This window comes from Parasteatoda tepidariorum, chromosome 1, assembly GCF_982258835.1.
Source record: "Parasteatoda tepidariorum strain Cologne lab strain chromosome 1, Ptep-v5.0, whole genome shotgun sequence".
Lineage (NCBI taxonomy): Eukaryota > Metazoa > Arthropoda > Arachnida > Araneae > Theridiidae > Parasteatoda > Parasteatoda tepidariorum.
Window position 1 is genome coordinate 22948571 of NC_141755.1, and position 26790 is coordinate 22975360.

Genomic DNA, 26790 nt, shown 5'->3' on the forward strand with positions numbered 1-26790 from the left:
TGATCCCAAAAGTTGAATCATGATCTTTCAAATTGTACCAACAATTTCCGCAAACGTAAAATTACGTAATTGGATTACATAATGTTTCACACGGAAAGAAGGTCAAAATTTTTCCGTTGCACTCATTGTCTGAATTTTTGGATAATAGTCCCAATCGTTCGGGGAGCTATGAGAGACACAGACAGTCACACAAACTTTCGTTTATTAGTACAGCATAGATAATGAATTTTGCAGCAAATATATTTTTGTCACAAAAATTTATTATATTAAGATTTACTTATATAAAGAATAATACCTTTAGTTCTTTTAGCATAACTATGAACGAAAAAAATCTCTTATTACGTAACGAATTAAAAAAATTTTTTTTCTTCTCATTATACGGCGTAACGCAAGTTCTCATTTTTCTCAGAATACACTAAGTTCTGACCACACTTCTTCACAAACGGTTTCCAATTCTTACTGAAAAGGAAGAGCTTATTGCTACATGGATAGCGATGGGCTCCAATTGCTTCTGGGCATTCTAACCATTCAGGAATCTCACCAGTTTCTTTAATGATGCAATCCAAATCATCCTCATCACAATCTGCTTCAGGTGGCCCAGTTGGCTTTGGAGTTGGAGTGGATGGCTGTGTAGTGGTAGGCTGGTCGGTCATTGTCGGTGGTTGGTCGGTGGTGGTTGGTCATTTGTCAATGAATCAAAGAAAAATAATTATTTAAGAAAATATGTAACAAACTCCCAAAATAACTTGTTTTTAAATAAATAAAGTCATCTTTTACATAATTGGAAAGATTCCCCCTTGCACCCATTATCCAAATTTTAGGATTCTAGTATGAACTGTTCAGGAGAGCTATGAGTGAAACACAAAGATAGTCGCACAAACTTTCATTTATTAGTACAGCATAGATATTGAATTCTGCAGCAAATAATTTCGTAATAAACATTTATTATATTAAGATTTATTTAAAGAGCAGTATCTTTGATTCCTCTTACATAACTATGAACCAAAAAACCAAGTATTACGTTGAAATTAAAATAAAATAAAAATTTTCTTCTTCTTCATCTTATGCAAGTTCTCATTAACGCAAGTTCTCATTTGTTCAGAATACACTAACATCTGCCCACACTTCTTCACAAATGGCTTCCAATTCTTACAGAAAATGAAGAGTCTATTGCTACTTGGATGGCGATAGGCTCCAATTGCTTCTGGGCATTTAAACCATACAGTAATATCTCCAGTTTCTTTAATGATGCATTCCAAATCATCCTCATCACAATCTGTTTCAGGTGGCTCAGTTGGTTTTGGAGTTGGAGTGGATGGCTGTGGAGTTGTAGGTGGGATGGTGGTAGGCTGTGAAGTGGTAGGTGGGGTGGTTGTTGGCTGTGGAGTTGTAGGTGGAGTGGTTGTTGGCTGTGGAGTTGTAGGTGGGGTGGTGGTAGGCTGTGTAGTGGTGGGTGGAGTGGTTGTTGGTTGTGGAGTTGTAGGTGGAGTGGTGGTAGGCTGTGTAGTGGTGGGTGGAGTGGTTGTTGGTTGTGTAGTGGTCGGCGGGGTGGTGGTTGGCTGTGTAGTGGTGGGCGGGGTAGTGGTTGGCTGTGTAGTGGTAGTTGGGGTGGTGGTTGGTTGTGTAGTGGTGGGCGGGGTGGTAGTTGGTTGTGTAGTGGTGGGCGGGGTGGTGGTTGGCTGTGTAGTTGTGGGCGGGGTGGTGGTTGGCTGTGGAGTGGTTGGTGGGGTGCAGGTAGTTGTAGTAGGTTCTGGTGTTGTTGGTATAGGAGTAGTACCGACTGTAGTTTCACCTAAATTTATAAAAAAATTATAGTTTCATTTTTTATAAGATGTTATACAGTTTTGATACATTATGAAGGAAATCACCTTCACCTGCCATATATGGAATTTCATGACCTACTTTACTTTCTATCATCTATAAACATACATACTATGATTTATCGCAGCTGTTATAATTTCCTACATTAAATACGATGAACCATGGCTAACTAAGGCGATACAAAAATCATTAATACTAAATAAAATGAAATTTATAATTTGTATTATTTCTTTTTTTCTTTTCATGTTGTGAAACTTTTTAACGTTCAATAAAAATAATAATAGAAAAATGCATAGGTTTATAGACTTAGCGGTATTAGTTCATTTGAAAATTGCATGATTACCCCCCAAAAAATGGAATGAATTTGCCATTTTCATTTACAGACAATTTAAATTTTAGTATTAAGTACTTTCTTTTTGAGTTGCAACATGCTGCATATGTGGGGAGCAACGCTGGTTCAGTGGTTAAGACACTGGTCTATCAATGCGAAGAACTACGATTCTGTTTCAGGAGTCAACTTAAAACTCACCCATATTCAGATTGTAGAGAACCAGTTCTTTTGGTAAGTAAATCTGATCAAACGACCACGACGCAAAACCGTGGTGCCTTTATCTCTATGACCTCTATTGCAATGATTGCTTTTTACAAACCCAAGTCATATAATTTATATTAAAAATGTTGATAAGTAGCGTTTATAGTGGAAAATTTCTTTTTGTAAGGATGGGAGTGGTTGAAAGAGGATTATCTAAGATTTTCAAACACTATGTATTGGCAATCAAAATGGGTTACACATGGCTTAGAGCAGAATACTCTACCTATGGCAACACATCTCATGCTTACACCATAAGCGTGTGGAGAGTCATAGGAGAAGGAAATACGTTTGTTTGCGTCTTGTGATTTTCAAACAGATTAAAAACCTTTAAATTAGGAAACTGCATTGAACATAGTTCTAACAGAAACGTTGTGGAAATTTTAAAAGATATATATGACAGCTGAATACGAAAAGTATTTAGAATGGGGAAAATATCGCAGTGCATTTTTATACTACTGAGAAAAGGAAGACAGGGAAGGGTCAAGACATGGAACCGGTCTTCTCCCTACATGTCGTACATATTTGGGGCATTTAGGATCTCTGAAGCCCCAAATAATTACCTGACAACAGACGCAACAAATATCTTGAATAATGGTTGTGACTCTAGTGATGCCCAATAATATGTAATTTAAAAAATATGTTTTTTTCTGATAAAAATTAGCGATGGTATAAAATTTGAAGAAAAAATGCAAAGTGTTTCATTTTTAGAAATAATATTCGAAAAAGAAATATATTTATACTTCATTGTATAATAAAAGCGTAATCGCTTGATCACTAAATATTTTAAATTATCCTTCGCTATTTAGCAGGGGTACCTTGAGAGGGTGAATACTTAAGGAATCCAGTAAAATTATATAGCTAAGGCTCCTCAAAGTCTTGCGACCTGGAATTAAAATAAATATTGTAAATATTTGTATGATCACAAGGAAAGAAACTCTTTCACTACTTGTTGGTCTTTTCCTTGATCCACAGTTCACATATCTCTCACTTCTGCAATGTCCCTTGACTCCGTCAAAGAGAAAATTCTTTGGACACGTTTTCAAACTTGGAGAAAAGGAGATGCAGTGGTAGTATTTGGAACAGTCACTTGGATGAGGAAAATATCCCAAGAATTTTGGACACGTGAATGAATCATCTGTAACATACAATAAACACACTATTTATCTTAAAAGTATATTTTTATATAAGATGTGCAGGGCATTTATGTAAAAAAACTATTTGCTCAAGTTTTGTTTATAAATGTGCTTATAGAAATTTTCCTTGAAACTACACTCTATTGCAAAAAAAAAAATCGACGCACCAAGAAGCAACCATCCGATTGCTATGAAATTTCGTATGCATGAATGTTTTGGCTCGATCAGGCTGGAATGATGCCGACTGGGGACGTATAGTCTTTAGCGACGAATCCCGCTTCCAACTGTGTCCTGACGATCATCTAAGACGTGTTTGGAGACGCACAGGGCAGAGGAGGATCCTGCTTTCACTATTGCACGCCACACCGGCCCTCAACAAGGCATTATGGTCTGGGGTGCCATTTCTTTTGACAGCCGGACCCCTTTGGTCGTCATTAGAGGTACACTTACTGCACAGCGGTACGTCGACGACATCCTAAGACCTGTTTTGTTACCGCCCTGGGCTGGTTTTTCAGCAGGGCAATGCCAGACCACATACGGCACGTGTTGCTATGAACAGTCTGCAAGTTTGTCAAACTCTTCCTTGGCCTGCCAGATCACTAGATCTCTCTCCCATTGAGCATGTCTGGGATATGATGGGAAGGCGATTGCAACTGGCACGGAATGTTGATGACCTCGTTCGACAATTGGATCGAATTTGGCAGGAAATACCGCAAGAGATCATCCGGGAGCTTTATCGGTCTATGCCACGCCGTGTGGCAGTTTGTATCCAGGCTAGAGGCGGGTCAACGCCTTATTGAACTTGTTACTGTATCTCTGCAATAAATTATTCAATTGTTCTGAAATTTTAATCATTTACTATTCTGCACATTGTCTTCCTATCCACCAATTTTCGTTTCAATCGGACAACTCCTTCTTGGTGCGTCGATTTTTTTGTTATACTGCGTATATTAACAGTTTTTAACTAATTCAGTGTGCTTAAGTGCATGAAAGTGTCATGTTTGGTATTTACTTATTTTTATGCCCACGCAGACAATAACAATGCCAAGCAATCCATCAAATTTTTAGGTACAGTCGGTTGGACTGGTTTAAATTAAGAATTGGGCTGACTGACATTGCCAAAAACACTAATCCAATTATTATCACCAGTGAGGATGAACTTGACCAATTCATAGAACAAAGCAATACTGATATACAAACAGTCTGCAGTGATAGCAAAAGGAAACATAAATCGAGAGCAGGTGTGAAGAACTTTTGGTGGACTACACTGCTTATTATCATGAGGAAAAAAGTAAGGGCAGTAAGAAGACGCTGTCAAAGTGCGCAGGAAGAGGAAAATTAGAAACCACTATAGGATCAAATATAAACAAACATCTGCAACATAGAAACGACTAATCGGAATTGAAAAGAAAAAGGCTATCAAAAATTGCATAATAAAACTCACAGATAATTTTACATTCAGCAAACCATACAAAATTGCCAGAAATATAGATGCTAGAAAGACACCAGGTGTTTTTACTAAGCTGCAAAACGGTGTTGTCTCGACAAACTATAAGGAATCGATAACAAATATATTAAGTTATCATTTTCCATTCACATCTATTCAAGATATGGAAGTAATACAGAAACACAGCACTACCAGAGAATTCACAGGGGCCGAGATAGAGAGTTTCATCAAGACACAGAAGAGAGGGAAAGCCTCAGGATGTGATGGAATACCAGCGGAGGTCATCCACGACTTATTCTATGCTAAATAAATGCTTAACCTTAGGCCATTTCTCAACATCATGGAAGAAAGCTGAGATCTGCCTCATACAAAAGAAAAATAGAGATCCGGCCCATCCCCCTTACCACCGATCTATATCATTACCACCGATCTGGGGCAAAATTCTGTATAAACTGATCACGCAAAGACTAGTATTTTATTTGGAAAACAACAAACTACTGGACAATCAATAATACGGATTTAGAAAGGGACGAGGAACAGAAGATGCACTGAAAGAAGTGGTCAGTCGTATCAACATAGCTAACCTTGAGGGTAAACATATGGTGGGGTTGCCCATGGACATTAAGAACGTTTTCAATAACGCAAATTGGTATATACTCAAAACTGAACTCAATAAACTTGACCTGGGTTACCAGATCCTAAAACCATTTTTTTGGCTTTTTAAACAAACGTTTTAGCATCTTTAACTTTAATGATACTGTTTTTAATATGCCGACAAATGTGGGGGAGCCGCAGGGCTCCTCACTGAGTCTAATACTTTGGCTAGTTTTAATCAACACTATCTTTAGCATTTCTATTGAACCGCATTTTAAACTGCTGGCATTCGCTGATGATGTCCTTCTTCTTATGAAAGACTCAATACTATACAAAATCGACAAACTAGGCACCGAGGCGGTCGAATTATTGATGACATGGGCCGAAAGTCACAACTTAGAATTCGAACCTGAGAAAACAAAAACAATTACTTTTCCGAAAAACAAAAAAATTAATTAAATCCCGTATCAAAATGCGTAACACTACAAGAGCTTACATGAAGAACGAGCACAATTTGAAATACTTAGGCATAACCCTAGACCCCAGGGTGAGCTGAATCCCACACCTTGAAGACATTAAGCAGAAAGTAAATATAATGTACCATAAACTTAGTGATAACTCAAGAGTAACATGGTGCCTAAAACTAACAATATTGAAAACAATCTACTTACAGGCAGTGGAGAAAATTATAATGTATGGCTCGGTATTCTGGTATAAACCAAAAGTTAAAATAAATAATCATCTACCATCCATACAACGACTATGCTTGATAAATATCACAAAAAGCACAGAGTCACTGCAAATTCACGCCGGCACCTTACCGATATATATAAAGATAAGCGAGGATAACTTTGTAAGGACACTTAAATGGCCTAATAGTAACAGTACCACCCTGGATTCAGACTTTGATAGCCCAGCCGTAAAATTGTACGAATACAATACCATACACCAATCCAGTTGAATTTAGGGCAATCGAATGGGGATTCATCCTACCGACGGGTCTGGGTTATGAAATATACACCGATGGCAGTACGAGAGAAATACTCGATAATAACACGGGTGACAAATTAAAAAGGGGTGTGGATATGTCGTGAAATTAAATGGTTCGACTGCCTATAAAAATTGTATTAGACTAAACAACGAGGCAAGGATCTACCCGGCCGAGCTGCAGGCCATTAAACTAACCATCAATTGGCTAAATGAAAACAACATCCATTCGGCAACAATTTACACAGATTTTCGCTCCTCGATGAACTCACTCGAAAACCCCGTGGCCACAAATAAACAAGTTGAAGAAATCAAACATAATATAGGTAAAGGACATATGTTAAATTGGATTAGGGCACACACGGAGAATGAGGGCAATGAGGCAGATAATTTTGCTAAAATGGGCAAGGAGTTCGATCAGGTGGATATAAACTGCCAATTCATGAAACAAATACAAACCTCTGGGGGTACTGGATTGGAGAACGATCGTTCTCTGATTCAGGTCAAAATTACGATCTGTGGATGAATGTATGAATGGGTCCGCCTTATAAACATGCGTGACGTATGGTGTGGCGAAGTCGAATTCTTGGCCATAGATTGCGCCACTGAAAAACAAGAATCGCACACTCTGCCTTAAATTTGCTCGGTTTCACCAAGCAGGCTTGCCCGTGTGGCAAGTGGCATTATAGCCAACCAACCAACCATAAACTGCCTCATCACTAGAGCCCAATTAATAAAATTTCTCAGAGACGTCAGCAATGAACTTTGGCAACAGAGGTGGGGTAGGTCGAATAATGGTTGACATACTTACAGCCTTTTCCCACAAGTAAGTACTCATAGAATTAGTAGTGACTTCTATCTCAATCAGTTTTACAAAGGCCACGGAGTGTTTGGTGTACATCAAGCTACACTATTTAAAAGGACATCACGCTACAAATACTGCGGCAAATGCCAAACCATCAAACATTTCAGGGCTCGAAAAAACTCAGAAATTTTACCCGTCCCCGAGGACGGCTTATCCAACAATGTACCCGTCCTCCTCTGAAACTAACCCGTAGTTTCTAAATAAATAAAAATATAATTTTCTCTTATTTATTACAAACATTTATGTAAATTGCACAATGAATTATTAGTTACTAGGATAACAAATACTAGGATTACATTATACAGTAATAAAAGAAATACTAGGTTACTAATAGTAACCTAGCATTTCTTTTATGAAATAATTTATATCATTTATGAAATAATTAAAACGACAAAGATCAAGTTATCTGGAATGTCAATTTATCCGAGGGTACTGCGCTTTTTGAATTAATCAAATATGACGTTTGTCAGTTCCACAATCAAGCCAATGATATACAGAGGTTTCTGCACAAAAATGAGAAAGGGGTTTTCCTTTTAGGTAGATGTTCATAATTGCGTTTAGCGCTTCTTGTTTAAGACCTGTCCAAATGCGCATGCACAGATCAACTTTTCTTTTGTTTACCGATTACGTGAGCATGCGCATTTGGTCTGACGAAGGAATTAACGGGATTTCTAGATTAGAGGGTCATTTTAGAAGTGACGTGCTTGACTCTTGTAAGATAACAAAAATTGAAAATGTATCACGAACATTAACGGGAAAATGGCCGTCCGCGCGGACGTCAGATTCGAGAAATTTGTTGTCCGCGGGGAATTTTTGACCGCCGAGGACGAGCGGACGTGCGGTTTTTCGAGCCCTGAAACATTTACTAACGGAATTCAATAAACTTACAACACTTCGAGGTATCGCTTTTAAAAACCAGGGAGACATGAGGTCGTAGTGCAGAACAGAGAGACAAAAACAAACCATAAGAAATATCATTAAATACTGTGTCGAAGACATAATGTCCCCAAACGACGCCATGGACCCCTTGTTTAAAATCCCATAAGTATTTTAAGTTATCAGATCTAATATTGGATCTACAACTCCTTGTTGCTTAGACTATTCTATTATTAAATTTCAAATTTGCAATTAGCTTTAAGGACTTTGATTTTACTGATTTTAAATACCTATACTCTGGTTCAGATTCCTATTTTTACCCTTTTTAATGATTTTGGGCACTGATGCTCTTATTTTTGGTGCTTTTTTACATTTATTGGATCCTGAATTGCCCTGCATATTTTGATTTTAATTGTTGATTTATATACCTATTTTTAAATTTGATTACTTTCCAGACTAATTTTATTGTATTCTGGTTATCTCAATTATACATTTTCTAATTATTTTCCGTCATCTTCAAAGAGTTCTTCTTTTCATGCTTTTGGACTTCAGCTGTCCTTATTGTAACGATATCATATGTACTCTAACGTCATTGTTATTTTTTTTGTAACTGCATTAATTGTATTTTATTGTAATTGTCAAATTGTATTGCATTACATTGTAGTAGTCAAGCGCCCATAGTACAACAATTAAATACGAAAAATATTAAGAGTGAATATTGCAGTACATTCATATACAACTGAGAAGAGGAGGAGAGGCAAAAAGGGAGGATCAAGACATAAAACCGGTCTTCTCCCCAAATAGCTTATTCGAGTGTTGAGATCGCGAATAGTGGTTTATTCAAGTCTGAATGAGTCCTGTCAAAAAATGACCAATGATTTCAAAATTAATAAACTAAGAAACGGAAACAGATAGATATGTAAGATTTGCTTTTTTCGCATCTGAATGTAAGTTTATATTTTCACCAAAACTTAAAATTAGTTACACAATTTGAAGAGGGGTGGCACTACTCTCTGAAAAACAATAGTTGTAAAAAGAACCATCATTTGTAGCGACTACGTGGATTGGTCAAAGTGCAGACTAATTAGGAATCCGTACAAATATTTTAGTTGGAATAGTTTGCAGTATAGCAAAATGCATTCTTTTAGTTTTCACCCAGTCAGCAGTTCAGGTAGATTTTTAAGCAAATGTAATTAAACTTGTGCAATTTTTTTTGTATTTCAAAATGATATGCTATGAAAAAATTTGACAAAAACACTTGCCTTTAGGAGTTGTGTTTCCAATTACCCCATTCGTCGTCTTTTTGTGATCTGGAAAAATAATTTTTTTGTTTTACGAACGAGGTACAAAGAGGACTCTGATGCAAATCTAGACAAAGAATAATGATAATAATAATAATAAAAATGAGACAAGAAATATTTTCTTTTATTAAAGTACATTTTGCAAAATTTGTGTAAACATAGATGAGAGATCACAAATAAATATTTAAGCAAGAAGAAAACACGAACTCTTTCAAAATTCGTTGAAACACGGCAGGATTAAAAACATCAAATCCAGTTGGCTATAGGAAGCTTGAAATTTTTATTGATATAATTGTCTGAGCTGATGACGAGATTATATATATATATATATATATATATATATATATATATATATATATATATATATATATATATATATATATTATTTATTATATATTATATATATATATATTATTTATTATATATATATATTATATATATTATTTTCACTCTATTTACGTATTTAATTAATTTATAGTTATGCTTGTAAGACGCGTTTCTGCAAAACTAAGTAACTTAAAAAAAAACGGTAATTGAAATAAAGAGAAAAAAACTAAGCTATGTACCAAAATTCAAAATTAATGGATAAACGATACTTATCCATTCAAGGGAACCACACCTTAATTCTACATCATTTTTCGGACACATGGAACAGCACATTATTTTTCTATACTATTCCGTATTCTTGTAATTTTGAATCTAATCCAGAAGACAAGGGAACTGAGGGATCAAGTATTTGTGGCGGGCTAGACTTTGCGGAAGACATATTTGATGGTTCTGCCATCTCCCCGAAAGAAAGAAATGCCGTAGAAAATTGCTTGCCTGAGGAAAAATTTTACTATTATGAGTTGACTTCAAGCAACAGCATTATGAAAAATGATTCTATATATAGTTAGTTTTTATTTTAAAGTGGTAAACTTCTGAAAAAATAAAAAAGCGTGTTTTTTTTAAAAAAAATCTGATAACGTGAAACCGTCTGAAAGCAGAACAAATAATAATAAACTAAAAAACAAAGAATTATTTAGTTTTGTTTATTATGTCAGTATATGGTCTTTAGTCTTGTGCATGATTTAGTAATGTTTTTTTAGCACTGATTCATTAATGGTTTGCTTGCCTCCCCCAATAAGAAAAATGGGTTTTCAGCAAGTATATTCTATAAAATGGGAAATAAGAATTTTATTAGTGCAATGGAAAAATATATATTGAATATGATAATAACTCACCACTTCCGTCATCACATACGGCAATATCGAATGGAAGACATACTTTTCTGTACCTATCAAAACGTTTCCTTCTTTGACAGGGTTTCCACATGGAATTCCAATCTCTACACTCGAAGTATGCTGAGCAATCTTCAATATCGGCGAACCTACCGTGTAACGATGGACATTTAAAGTTCTTCTGTTTATCCATGCCTCGGTCTCTGTTCCAATGCCAATCTCTGGTCCATTCTATAATATCTAAAGCATGCAAAAATGGAAAAAAATATGTAATATAAATGTGTTTGGATATGGGGTAATTCCCCACAAGAGCATGAATAAATGGGCTTACGTGAATAATTTCTTCAATAAAAATATGGTAAAAGTCTTACGAAATGCTTTTATTGGCAATGGTTAATTAACTGTAATTTTCATCCCCTACCCTAATCCCCATGTAAGATAATCATTTTAGTCACCTCCACAATTACCTTCTTTCTTTTCCTACACAAAATTTTCTATAAAATAAAATTGCCTTGTGAATACTAAACAGTTATAATCTTTATTTAGAAATATTAGTTTACCCATAATTTCCTGGTCCGAAAACTCCCTGGACTGGAATTATTCTAACTGGAAGCTGAAGGACTCTTTACCGCGTAGTGCAGCTGAAGTCGTTTGGCTCCACTCCTCTGTAAATACTCCCCACCCCCAGAACCTCAGTGATACATTTGTATCTTTGCTTTTTGAACGTTTTTCAACAATCCGCTCTGGGAAAGGGGTTATTCTGGCTTAAATTCTGTATCAGGGTTAAAATCGTTGTTGCCTGGGTAAAGCTGTACAAGCGAAACTATTCCGTATCTTGGTTAGAAAACAATAAAATTATGTACCAGCAAAAAGAATCCATATCTTGGTCAAAAAATTCTGTAAACTGGTTATGCTGTAAGCAGGACAATTCTAGACAAGCAAAACAATTCCGTATCTTGAATAGAAAATTCTGAAAATGAGGTAATTCTGTTCAAATAAAGAAAGATTCATCATTTAACAATGTTTTTTAGATTAATAACTGTTTGCATACAGAAAGAAATAAGTCAAATATTTTTTAAATTTGATTTTTTATTAAAATTATGTGCTATTGAACATTTCATTAGACTTCATATTAAACTAGGAGGCTCCTCCCCCTGCTCGCTAACGCTCGCCAACCCCCGAGAATTGCTACGCAATCCTATGTGGTTCACCCTGTGAACCATGGCTCGCTGCGCTCGCTCGCCAATGATCACAATGTTCAAACACAAAGACATAGTATATTATCATCAAAGACATAGTATTTTATCATCAAAGACATAGTATTGTACGTAGAAGAATTCTATCAATGTTCTTATTGGCTTTTAAAAAAGTATATTAGCTATTTAGATTGTACATGGGGAAAAAATCAAAACATTAGCTAAATGAGAAACATATTAGCAAAATAAATTATCAAATATTGCAGTTACTCACCTAAATTCAACTAAATGTATAATAAATTAGTTAATACTAGAAATTCTGAAAGTTTTAGAAAAAAATTTTATTGTTTAAAAATATAAACTTTAAAGCCTAACTTTTCCTTGTGAGATAATAACCCTCAAAAAGTGTTTCATTTTAAAGAACACAAAAATTTGTTTTATCGCCAAATGAAATATTTTTTGGTGATCAGCATTATTGAAATCAATTTCTATATTAATTAACATTTGTGATAAAGTACATATAATTTTAGAACAAAATAAGGATGTTTTACATACAATAAATTAAAATGCATGGCTGTTAGCATTACCCGAGAAATACCACGTGAAAGTCGCCATGCGGCATTTCGAATCGGGGAGCTTTGATTTTGGCAGTTCGGCCTTGCCTACTGCCAATAGAAGTTTCAATTAAATTTTTTCCAAAAAACATTTTTTTCTGCACAGCTCTAAGAAATTAACACAAAGCATTTAGAATTTCTTTGAAAACACAATTATAGATTTGGCATCTTGGAGCAATTATTGAAAGGCTGTCAAATGACTTAACTCTTGACAGGCCAACATAAAGTTGTCCATGACTAGAAACTTGTTTAGTCAATAAACTGATTTTCTCAAAAGTCTAACCTTGTGACGCATTTATAGTCATGGAGAAGGCCAGCCTAATTAATTCCTAATTGGGTATAATATAGCCTACGTCACAGGTTGTGTTGTTCCTACTAAATTTAACCCATGAACGGCATTTTCTGCGAGCCTAACTTCAAGCCACAAATAAACAAACGAAGTGTTCGATCGTTTAAATAGCAGCTCGCCAGATTTTATTGCATTATAAAGAAAAGTTATTGAAACTAAATACAACTAAATAAACAACAATAACTAAAACAAATAACAACAACTACTAATAACAATAACTAAATAAACAACAACTAAATTCCATTCGCTTAGCATTGCGTCATATGTTGTTCCTACTAAATCGAAGTAGTTGTGTTTTTTTCATATTATACCCAATTGAGTTTAAATTAAATATTATCATGTTTTTAGGGCATGAATCTGAATTGAACAGCCTGATAATGCTCACTCTGGTTATTGTTTACGTTTTTAAAAGCGCTATATGTTGAGCCAGTTTAAATTAAATATTATCATGTTTTTAGGGCATGAATCTAAATTGAACAACCTGATAATGCTCACTCTGGTTATTGTTTCCGTTTTTAAAAGTGCTATATGTTGAGCCACCTCATGTGACATTTGCCATGTGACATTTTTAGCAGCAATCATTGGTCGATTATTTAACGTTGCCATTCGGGGAGTTGTAATGAGGCTTTTTTTTGGTGCCGTGTAAGAGAAATATAATAGGAGGCTTCGCCCCCTGCTCGCTGGCGCTCACCAACCCCCTGAACTGCTTTCACAGTTCATTTTGGATCGCTTCGCAATCCAATGCTCGCTTTGCTCGCTCATTGGATACGTTCTTAACGTCTAGTTTTTGTATACTTTTTTGACTACTGAAGTTCCGAAAACTTTTCACTGTAGAAAATTCTAAGCCTGTACATTTCAATATTAATTTGAAATTGCAAACAGTTCACATATTTTTCTTAATCGCACTATTCTAAATTTCTGTTGTTGAGAAAAGTAACTGTTGTAAGTTTTGTTTTAAAGTCTTTCCCACCAGAGGGCTAAAGCCATGTGTTGTAAAACAATATGAAATAGTAGTCTGTCACTGAGCGCCGGATGTAAAGCGTCGGCTTCGATGAAGATAATTTTGTATTTTTAATTCTCTGAAAGGCGCCACCCTAATAATATGGAATTTGTAAAATAAATGTATATATTTTTGATTGTTGATGAAGCCTATCATTTTGTGTTTTCATCAGTGTTCAAAAGCAGAACAATTATAATTTTTTTTATTTTTAAAATGTATAAAAACAAAGAAAAGAGTAAGAAAATGAGTATAGTCATAGAAAAAGTTAAAATTATAATATAGTATTTGTCAGTTAAAATAAAACTTTTTGTTTAAGTCATTGCTAACAATTCAAATTTCTCCGAGGCAATTCTAAAGTATAAATTAAGGTAGTATTGTTAAGTTGAAGCACAATATTTTTAGTTTTGATGTCAACAATACAATTCAATTTTTCACAAAAATGATTGTTTCCATTGTTAAGTTCAATGTCAACAATTCAAATTTTTCTGGGGCAACTCTTAACCTTTAAATATTATTTTTTTTATGTACACATTTCTAAATGTCAGTATTCAACCACAAAACAACTTAAAGTCCTCAAATTTAGCATGAAGTTGTAAAATGTAATGAAAGAGGGTCATAGCAATAATGTTAGTAGAAGTAAAGTTAGTACTGTAAAATTAAGACAATATTTTTAATCAATGAGCCAAGTTCTTCAAGAAGCAGTTGTAGAAGTAGCTGGATAGAAGTTTTTTTGTTTAAAACTTTTTATAGAATTTCTTTAAAAACACAATTGTTAATCTGGGCATTTGGCGATACAACACTTATAGAATCGAAGGATTTGTTACGTCAAGCGCTCAGGTATCATAATTTTGATCTAGTTGCGCTTCTATGTCATTTTGATTTATGTTGCTAAGTTAACTTTCAAAAAATTCTATGGCTGGCAACAGCATTTTTATTTTTTAAGTTGTTTATTTTTATTTCTTTTAGAATTCGTTATTTTATTAGCGAAATGTTTTTTAACCTAACAGAATTCTTTGCCGACTGTTTTCTCTATGAATGAAGAAAATAAAGTAAATATTTAACTGTTGTGAAAAGAATCTTATTTAGTTGTACAAAGTACTTCAGCCAAAATTTGGGAGCCACGTAAGAGAATTATATATATTAGATCAGAAACACATCATTAAAAGGCAGAATGCTTTGGTGTTTTCAAAACAAAGCAAACGTTGCCACCGGCGGAAAAGAAATACAGCCAAAATTTGGGAGCCACGTAAGAGAATTATGTATAATAGATCATACTTTTTTATTGCATAAAGTAAAAAAAACTGAGATAGATTTTTTTAACAGAAAAAGAGCGAATTACGAAAACATAAATTATTTCTATATAGCAACCTATAGTTTTTTGAAGAAATCAACCGTGTTAGCCATGCATAACAACCATGCATAACATAATTTTTTTTTTAATTTCCTGGAAAATACATTTTTAGAAATATTTAATTTTCATTATTGGATCTTAATTGGAATTTTTTACCAACGCACGATGTTATGATTTTAGGAAGAAATTTTTTTTTCATGGGTTGTTATAAAATTTTATGAGGGAAAATTTTCCCTCAAAAGATGGTTTAAAATTTTATGTAGGAGCTTTCATCTTCACAGTATGTCACAAAGTTTTATTTTAGGATTTTCCTCCTCTATAGGGTGCTGTAAAATTTTATATTAAATTTATCACCCTCGGGCTGTTATGCAACTTTATAGAGTTTTTATTACTTTCCAGATTGTGATAGCTCTTTTATAAGATTTAAAAAAAAATATTCAAGGATTCTTAATTTTCCCAGGTTGTTATGACAATTTTTGTATATTTTTTTTGTTTCTTTCATGCAGTGTTATAAAATAGTTTGTAGAGACTTTTAACTTTTAAAAGATAAAATTTTGTATTAGGATTTTTCACATTCGTAGAATAATACTATAAAATTTTATGTAGGGATTTTTCTTCCTTATGGTGTGTAAAACATTTTATGTTTAAAATTTTCACCTTCAATAAAATTTTATACAGAAGTTTTTTAGTTTTTATATTGGTAGTTTGCGCATATTATGAAAATTTATATTGAAATTTTCCCTTTCCCTAGATTATTTAATAATTATGCAGTTCTTTTCAAAGAATATTTTAAAATTTAATATGGGGATTTTTCTCCTGCATTGATTGGTATAAAATTTTATGGATTGAAAGATTTGCCTTTAAGAAAATGTTATCAAATTTTATATAGGAATTCTTTACCTTCAAAGCAGATTAGAAAGTTTGATATAGAGTTTTTTTCCTTCATGTTGTTCCGTTTAAAAGAAAAGAAAGCTTCTGAACACCTTATAAAGGATAATACTGAACGGGATGCAAATCATATGAGATACTAAAAAAGTACTATAAAGCAGCAAAAGAAAAAAAAAGCACAAAAACACTAACGATGTAATAATGCATGGCAATCATACAAGATATTAAGTAATGTAATAATTATTTATAAAACTAAACTTACTATTACTTTCTTCGGAACGCTCTTCAGAGCTGCCTCTAGATTTTATAGTTGAAGCATCCACATGTGAATCCAATAAAAAGATACCTATAGCTAAGCACAGCACTGTTCCTGGAACAAGTAAAATTTTACATACATTTCGCAGAATGTATTATTGAAAATTTTCACTAAGCTGCAAATGACTATACTACTAAATTTTAGTTTTTAAATAAAATTATTTAGAAAGTTGAATATATTAGCCATTAATTTAAAAAGAATAGCTTGTAGAATGTAACAATTTCCCTTGAAAAGTTTAAGATATATAAAGTAAAATTTGAGTATTTTTAACTGATTTTTACTTCATTTTTTTTAAAAGTAGAATAATATGATCTGTGATATTTTTGCAAATTTTAAAGAACATTTTTTTTTAAATGTATGGCAACATCAAAAAATAGCAGTTTTTCCATAATTTTTTCCATATCGAGGAACTCACTTTATTTGAATAACTTAACCTTAATAACCTAAATATAATATATATTTTTAGAATGAGTGTCAAAAGTAAATTAAAATAAAGTTTACGAGGTTAGGGGTCACAAATAAATACACCGAGGAAAAAAAAACTGGTACACCTGCTTGATGCTGTGTAACCTGACAATGAGTCCATGCCACGTCGTGACGTGACATGGATTCACTGATTGCTGGCTGGAAGGCATTTCGGGACAAATTCATACTGACTGTGAATCCCACAGGCTTACAAAATGAATATATCGTTCTGGTGATCTCTTCGGAATTGCACTTTGCAAGACCATGCTAGATGATCCTCCATGTCTGCGGATTCAGGTGTTAAGTCTAAGTCAGAAGATAATGTTCCTGTGTAGCTACTCTCAACGTGCAGAGTTATCTCATTGTCCTTCTGGTCTTGTTAAACTCCTTCGGAATTTGAAATGAACATGAATGGTCAGAGATTATTGAATAGAATACTCAACTACCAGTCAGAGACATATCAGGGATTTCATATCCTGCTAATTCCATACCCACCATATCACGAAGAGGTTCCCCTGACCTGAGCATTTCTTTTTTGACATGAAAGATCCATGAATTCATGACGTTAACTTCATATTTACGCACGTGCATCCATTCCATACAGTTTGAAGCGAGACTCGCCAGTCCAGACAACATGTTCTTGGCTAAACATCAACAGTCCAATAGATGAGTCCTGATCAGTAATGTTTCCTTAAATAGTTAAGCCGATGACACTTACTGATGTCACAGCATTGAAATAAGTGACAATTTGGGGAAGGGACGAATGTTCGCCTCTCGTAATGAGTCTGATCAATCGTCGATGGTCTTCTTCTGTCGCAATCGATCCGAATACAAAGATGATTCAGATTTTTTCCTGCTTTACCGAATTCTTAACATTCTGTTTGCACTTATAAAATGGTTTTCTTAGATGACTTCAATATTCTTATATATTTTTATAAAATGTTTAGAGTTATAAATAGTTTATTACAAAAAAAAATTCCTGGTTCATATTTATTGTTTTATGTCATATAAGAGAAGTGTCCGGTCTTTTACTGTCATGTCAGTAACCTAAAATAATCATTTTTAAAACTACACAATAAATGACACTACCACCTTTTTAATACTGCTTTCATGATTAAATATGTGAAAATAATCATTTTAAAAAACAATCTAGAGATAAAAGTCTTTTGGATTTTACAAAGGTTTAGAAATTTTTTATGATGTCCAGAAAGCTACCAACATTTTAAATATAATTAGTAAAGCTTTATTAATTGATTGTTATATACTAATTAAGTTCAGTGTACCATATATGAGTCATGATGTCTTAATAAAAAATGTTTTTTACGAGTAACGTTAAAGAGAAAAAAATTCAATCATGCAAGGTTTTAACGAATTTTTTTAGTTTAAAATTGACTTATAAGATCACCTCCTAGCAAAATTTGAAAGAAGAACCCTGCTTAGAAAATAAGACAGTATATTAAAAATTGATTATTTAAGTTGGGTTCTAAAACTCATAATCTAAGTCTCGAATCTGATATATCATTTATAAAAATTAAACGATTATACAAAATTTGAAAATAATACTAAAAATAACAAGTAGAAGAAAAACATTTAAAATGTTCATTCTTTCTTTTGTTCGTTCAAATATTTCCTTCAAATGTTGTTTAAAATGTTCGTTCTTAAAGATAATTATTTAAATTGGGTTCTGAAGCCGAAAATCTAATTCTCGTATCTAATATAACAATGACAAAAATTAAAAAATTATTCAAAATTTCAAGATGATGCTTAAAATAATGAATAGAAATTTTTTAAAAGTATTTATCCTTGAAAAATAAATTCACAGAAAAATCATACATCTGACGTCAATAAAATCGAAGGTTTATGATTTACTATTAGCTAATGATATTTCAAATAAAAGACACAATAGTAATGTCAATACTTTAATATAGTGTTTCTGTTAACTAAATATTAACACAACTTGAACAAAATGCTTTCAAAATTTTATATTTTTCGAATTCTGAAACTATAAGAAATCTTGTAGCATAATGTTCGCATCATTAAGAAAAAAATGCATAAATATTTAATATTAATCATAAAGTATTTTCCCAAAAACTAATTAGGTTTTTAAAGATGTTTAATTTTCCAGTACATGAATATTATTTGCAGTTGTCTGTATTTAATTAGGTAATCGAAATCTTAATGGAGCAAAATGATTTTTTAACAATAACTTCATTTTTTAAGTGAAAATTAAATAAAATAAATCCAAATACAAGTAAGCTTACCGAAAATTAGTTTCGAATTCAAGTATTCCAGCATATCAGAATCAGTCTTTCAAAACTTGTTTTTCTAAAATTAATGAATTATTTTCAATCACTATAAATATTAATGCTTGAAAACAAATTTAAAAATAAATTTAAAAATAAAAAAGATGTCTTATTTGGCGATAAAGATAAGAAACAATACTTCCTCGTTTCCAAATAATTTGAAAAACAGATTTTAAAGTTTTATCTTTACTGTTGTGAAATACACTTATTGAAGCAAACTGTTTGATTAAGAAAGCCATCAACTTGAAAACACAAGAAAACTATAATTGAGAATGAGATATGAGGAAGGGGAACAAAAACAGATCTATTTTTAGATACAAAGAAACTTCCATTGATCTCTAATGAGAGATAGATTTCATGTATCTCGACACGATTTCTTGCAACATTTTTTATTTACTAGCTCCGAATTCAATTGACGGAATCAAAAGTTGCATTTCAAATTATTTTTTAAAAAAGGATTGATATAGTAATCTTATGCGGAAATATCAGAATTTTTTTCCAATTTTGCTTTTCGTAAAATGATTATTACTCATATTTTTAACAAATTATTAGAAAACTAATTCCCATTTTAAAATACTTTAAAGAACACAAGTTAATAATTGAGAGACTTTGAGTATTATAATTTTAGAATTATTAATTCTTAACTAATAAAATATGAGAGGTAGCCACAATCTAGAAAACAGGATCTTAATCAGCTGTCGGAAAAACTATATTATTTTTGTAGTTTGCTAACAACTGCTATTATTTTATTACAAATGCACCCCAGTAGTACATTAGGTAAAATCAGAAAAGTAGAAAATTTAAAGTTATGTTGTATAACTTTAGAATATTAGAAAGACATAAACATTTTATATCTTTCTATATCTTTCTGTTTATTAAATTTTATTTATTTTTGCAGTTTGCTATAATTATTACTGTTGTTTGGTTGAATAACACAGAGGCTAATACCGGCAAATAAAGTATTTATTAAAACATAATGTGAGGAAAACCATAGTTCGCACACACAGTGCTACACATCTGAATCAACCAACAATTAGTCAGCTTCTTCAACAAATATATATATCTATTTCCCCTATCGGGAAGTCGTTGTATTACATCACGCAACTCGCGCAACTTATTTGAGAAGTAGAGGAAAAAGGAGATTTTATTTGCATATTAACAACACTCCCCCTGCGAATAAATACACATTTTTCCTCAAAATATAAAACATAGATAAACTAATTTCTCATACAACTTAAACTTATTAATAATAAATCAATTAAATTTATTTGTGACACAGTCCAAGTGAGCTTGTCAAAAGTTACAGCTTTAGTTAGGAAATCTGCGATCATTTCGTCCGTTTGCACATACTCTACTTTAATAATTTTGCCAATTATGTCCTTTACGTAATGAAGTTTCAAATTGATATGTCTCGTTCTAGAAGATGATTTTGCACTATTCAACCAATCAATTGCAGATTGATTATCAGACGAAATGGTCACAGGTTTCTTTACAAATATAGAACAATGTAATTCTTCTAATAAATTTAATATCCACATTAGTTCTTTACAAACACCACCTAAAGAAACAAGTTCCGTTTCACAAGTAGATAGAACAACTGTTTTTTGTTTATTGCTCTTCCATAAGATTAAAGAATCACCTAACATTACAATTTCTCCTGAAAATGATTTCCCATTTTCAGCATTTCCCCAGCTTGCATCGGCATGAGCATTCAAATGTCCTGATTTGTTACTAAAAATAATTTTTTATCCTTTGTACCATTGAGATATTTTAACACTCTTTTAGCCGAATTAAAATGTCGTTTCTCAGGTTTATGATTAAATTGAGATAAGAAGCTCATGACAAATGCTAAATCTGGTCGTGTTCTGTTCGAGAGATATAAAAGTTCCCCTATTAATTCTTGATATTGTGGTTGGTTAACCATTTCGTTTGAACAATTAAAACTCCTATCCTCACCTCTTATGATTGGTGTTTTTACGCATTTAGAATCAAACATACCATGTTTCTGCAATAAATAGTTTATATATTCAGTTTGAGACAAAGTTACGCCCTTCTCACTTTTATTTATTTCTATACCTAGAAATTTATTCTCTTTACTTTCTTTCACTTCAAATATCCGAGATAATTTTCCCACTATATCATTATACATTTGCAAATCTGAATAAATAACTATTAAGTCGTCTGCGTATATTCCAATATAAAAATACTTAGAATTCTCTATTCTACTGAAAATACAATTATCCGAAGCTAGCTGTTTTAAACCAAGCTTTTCTAATTCCCGTTTAAGGTTTCGACCTGATTGGGGTAATCCGTAAAGACCATGTTTTAACTTGCATACTTTATTTTCACCATACAAATGTTTAAAACCTGGGGGAATAGTCATATATACAGTTTCTTCTAAATTACTATAAAGATATGCAGTTTTAATATCTAAAAATTTTACTTCTAAATTTAATTTCGCAGATAATGCTAACAACAAACGCAAAGATTCGGTACTTAACACGGGTGAATAAGACTCTAAATAATCACGATTTTTTAACTGATTAAAACCTGCTGCTACTAACCTAGCTTTGTATTTATTTTCTTTCATAGTAAAAACCCATTTATTCTTAACTATTTTTACATTTTCAGGCTTATCTACTAGATCCCAAACATTGTGTTCGTGTTTTGTTTGCTTTATTCTACCTGACCGTACATTGTTTTGCTTTATTCTATCTGACCGACGTACACCTAGTTCTAGTAACCTGCTTTCGTCTTCAATTATTCGTTGCTCATTTAATTCCCTAATTTTTTCTTTAGTTGAACCTACTGGACGACCGCGAGTTTTAGTTTCACTTAAATCTCGGCTATCCTTCAAATCCAGTGGAAATTCAAAACTTGTATTTTGGTCTTCTACGTTAGTTTGGATACTAAAAAATTCATCGATGTCATTAGATTTATCCTCACTAAACAAATTACTACTACCTAATAATTTCTCATTAAATTTCACTGAACGCTCTTCGATTACTTTATTTCTTTCAGGGTCGTAAATACGATAAGCTCGTCTCTCATTCGAATATCCCAACATAATACCCTTTTTACCTGGAATAGAAAGTTTGTGTCTTAAAGCTTTAGGAACGTGATAGTATACTGTAGATCCAAAAACACGTAGATAATTATAGTTCTGCTTTTTATTAAAGAATAATTCTTTTGGAACTTCAGTTTTACCTTTTTGAGGAGTTAGGTTAGTAACATGCGTTGCATAGGCTATTGCTTCAGCCCAAAAATTTAAAGGAAGTTTACTATCATAGATTAATGTTCTAGCTCTATCTAACAAAACTCTATTAGCTCGTTCAGCTTTACCCAAACTTTCTGGGTTGTACGGCACGGAATTTTCATGTGTAACTCCGCATGCAGTGAAATAAAACTCAAGATCTTTATTTACAAACTCAAGACCATTATCACTACGGAATTTCTTAATTTTCTTATTTATTAAGTTTTCAAATTTCAGCTTAAAACTTACAATTTTATCAAATACTTCGGCTTTATTCTTAAGAAAATAAGTAAAATTCATGCCAGAGAAATCATCTACTAATATTAAAAAATATCTTGAATTACCTAAAGACTTAACTGGGAATGGCCCACACAAATCATCATGTATTAATTCTAAAGTTGTTGAACTTTGAGGAGTTAAAATACTAGAATGAGGTTTTCTGGTAATCTTAGAAATATCGCATGATTCACAAGACAATTCATTATCAATTATTAAATTTAACTTTTTACACATTTTACGCATATAATCAGCATTTAAATGACACAATCTTTTATGCCAAATTACATTAATTTCAGCGTTATTTTTAGCTTTGTTACACTCAGAAAGACATACCTCGTTATTAACATTAGGTTTTAGCTTAACTTCTAATTTTTTATTCACATTTAAAGCTTTTAAAACTACGCGTCCATTAGGAGCAATAATTAATACTGAGTTTGAATGTGATTTTACATTATACCCCTTATCCATTAAACATGTAACTGACAGTAAATTATGACGTAATTCTGGTACATACAATACATTACTAATTATAATTCTTGCATTATTACTTAGTGAAATAGCTTTAACAGTTCCGGTTCCTTTAGTATCTAATGTAAAAGTCTTACCTGCCTGGTATATTTTACTGCCGCAGGCATCTAGAGATTCGAATCAGCGTTCATCCTTGCACATATGAGACGTGGCTCCGCTATCCAGGATCCAACATTCGTCCACTTGTCCTTTCTGTTCAGCTGAAACTAAGGCGAAATCATCTGGAGTAGTTTTCGGATACCGGTGTTTCTTGAAAATTTGGTTTTCGACGACCTTTTGCTCTACTGGTAGATGGTTTGTAGCCTCTATCTGTTCCCACTTCTTGATGTTTCGAATAACAATCCCTTGCTATATGTCCCGGTCGTCTACAGGAGTAGCAAATTTTCCTATGTAAACTCTTCTTCTGAGTAGCATATGCGGATTCCAAATTTATATGTCCACGGGATTTCTGTAGTAAATCTTTTTCTTCTTCCCTTATAACTTCAAGTATTTGTTCTATCGACTTTTCTCGTTGCGCTTTTAAAACTTGTTTTATGTGCTCATATTTTCTAGCTAGACATCTGACCGTGTAGAACATCAATTCTCTGTCAGATATTTTCAGTCCCAAAGAAGCACACTTAGTCGATAATCCTTTAGCTCGAGCTATATAATTGTTTACGGCTCCTGAATCCAGCATTTCTAAGCTCTTAAGTTCGGCACCGCATCAATCTTTCTATCTTCCTCAAGCCCAGTGTAGGTAGTTTTAATTCTTGTCCACAAAGCTTTTGCATTCTTTTCTTCTGCATATTTGCAAAGCCTGTTCGTCTGATAGTGACAACTTCAAGCATGATACGGCATCTTGGTTAGTAGTTTCCCAAACTTGCAATTTACCAGGGTCAGTTGGAGCTTCCTCTGTCAATGCCGACAGTAGTTTCTTCAGATTCAAAACTGCTTCCATTTTCATAGCCCAAAGATGATAATTAGTTCCAGCCAACTTCGGAATTCCAAAAACTGAGTCTTTCTCCAAGATGATCGTAAACCACGCTCTGCTACCACTGTTGTTTGATGGAATAACACAGAGGCTAATGCCGGCAAATAAAGTATTTATTAAAACATAATGTGAGGCACACACAGTGCTACACATCTGAATCAACCAACAACTAGTCAGCTTCTTCAACATATATATATATATATATATATATATATATATATATATATATATATATATATATATATATATATATATATATATATATATATATATATATATATATATATATATATATATATATATATATATATATATATATATATATATATATATATATATATATATATATATATATATATATATATATATTTCCCCTATCGGGAAGTCGTTGTATTACATCACGCAACTCGCGCAACTTATTTGAGAAGGAGAGGAAAAATGAGATTTTATTTGCATATTAACAACAATTACTATTTTATTACAAATGTTTCCAAGTGTGTCTATATATATATGTTTTTTCTTTTTACGTTGCTGGTGTTAAATATTTAAAAATTTGACATTTTAGTTTAGAAATCATTTGGAGAAATAGGCTGTGGTTTTTTCATAATTGTTTTTTATATTTTTGCCACACATGATTTACATAAGTTGTAATTATAGTTTCATAATTTCTATCAAAAACCACCAATATTTCTTTTAGGATTTGAAAAGTAGATAAATCAATAAAGTAAATGAAAACCAAGGGGGAAGAACAGTTTATGTCCATTTCTCACAAAAATGACAATTGGATGACCATCTGTCTCGTCTTAAGGATTACTGAGTGTTGACAAATCAATAATGTGAAAAATTTGTATTAACTTTGAGTTATTATTCAGAGAAGGTGGGCCGTATTGTGGAAAAACTTTTATTTTTCGCTTGCAAAATCCTTTTTTCTTCAAATCAACTCTTACGGGCATAAACCGTTTTTCTACTGAGGTCTTCAAGTAAAAAAAAAATGAATAAAATTATTGAAATGAAATTTTCCAGAATTCTGAGAAATGCATTGTATGTTTAAAATAAACAAATAAGAAATTAGAAGGAGGATGAAAGAAAGGATGAAAATGATTTTCAGCAAAATACAATAAAAATTGAAAATGTTATTACTGCACATTAATTTATAAAAATTTTAGGCAAGTACAGACGGGTGACAAATTACTACAAACACTTTTATATTAACTTTACAAAAGTTATCTTTCCTTTAGCAGCAAACGTTTTTGAAAACAATTGGTATAATTTAAAAGATTATCTTTGAAGCTTTTAGAAATGGTGTCTTTTTTACCCATGCAATATTCGGATAGACCAAAATGAAGAGATGGAAGTTAATAACTTCTTTCCAGCTTTAATACCAGAAATTTTGAAATTATTCTATGGGGATGTGGTACTTACATATGAATGCTTTTAAAATTATCGTGTTATAAAAAAGGAAAGGAGTTTAATATTTCCTATGCTCATTTTGGCGTAAAAAGTTGAATCATGATCCTTCAAATTGCACCAACAATTTCATCAAACGTAAAATTACGTAATTGGATTACATAATGTTTCACATGGAAAGAAGGTCAAAATTTCCCTTGTACTCATTGTCTGAATTTATGGATAACTGTCCGAATCTTTCGGGGAGATATGAGAGACACAGACAGTCACACAAGCTCTCGTTTATTAGTACAGCACATAGAGAATAAATTTTGCAGCAAATATTTTTTTGTCACAAGCATTTATTATATTAAGATTTACTTATATAAAAAATAATATTCTTGGTTCTTTTAACATAACTATGAACGAAAAAAATCTCTTATTACGTCAATTTTTTTTTTCAAAAAGCTTTTTCTCATTATACGGCATAACGCAAGTTCTCATTCGTTCAGAATACACTAATTTCTGACCACACTTCTTCACAAACGGTTTCCAATTCTTACAGAAAATGAAGAGCTTATTGCTACTTGGAGGGCGATGGGCTCCAATTGCTTCTGGTCATTCAAACCATACAGAAATCTCTCCAGTTTCTTTAATGATGCAATCCAAATCATCCTCATCACAATCTGCTTCTGGTGGCCCAGTTGGTTTTGGAGTTGGAGTGGATGGCTGTGTAGTGGTAGGCGGGGTGGTGGTTGGTCATTTCACAGTGAATCAAAGAAAAATAATTATTTTAAAAAAATGTGCAATAAACTCCCAAAATAACTTGTTTTTAATAAATAAAGCTTTAATATTTCTGATGTCATGTTTTACATAATGGGAAAGAAAGTCAAAATTTCCTCTTATTTAAATTTTAGGATTCTAGTATAAACCGTTCAGGAGAGCTATGAGTGAAACACAAAGATAGTCGCACAAACTTCAATTTATTAGTACAGCATAGATGTTAAATTCTGCAGCAAATATTTTTGTAATAAACATTTATTGTATTAGATTTAT

At 32.5% G+C, this 26790-nt stretch overlaps 1 protein-coding gene across 1 annotated transcript in view; it reads right to left on the bottom strand.

Moving 5' to 3' along the window:
- Positions 1-870: 870 nt before the first annotated feature.
- The window catches only part of LOC107452063 (uncharacterized), a 43631-nt gene continuing 17711 nt past the window's right edge, over positions 871-26790 (bottom strand). The window contains exons 8-15 of the mRNA XM_087157109.1: positions 24211-24439; positions 21883-22781; positions 20550-21049; positions 17462-17659; positions 16497-16604; positions 10840-11076; positions 3360-3548; positions 871-1792 (exon numbers count right to left, since the gene is read on the bottom strand). Of these exons, the coding sequence (XP_087013235.1) occupies positions 1029-1792; positions 3360-3548; positions 10840-11076; positions 16497-16604; positions 17462-17659; positions 20550-21049; positions 21883-22781; positions 24211-24439 (3124 nt within the window). The 3' untranslated portion in view covers positions 871-1028. The remainder of the gene's footprint in view (positions 1793-3359; positions 3549-10839; positions 11077-16496; positions 16605-17461; positions 17660-20549; positions 21050-21882; positions 22782-24210; positions 24440-26790) is intronic.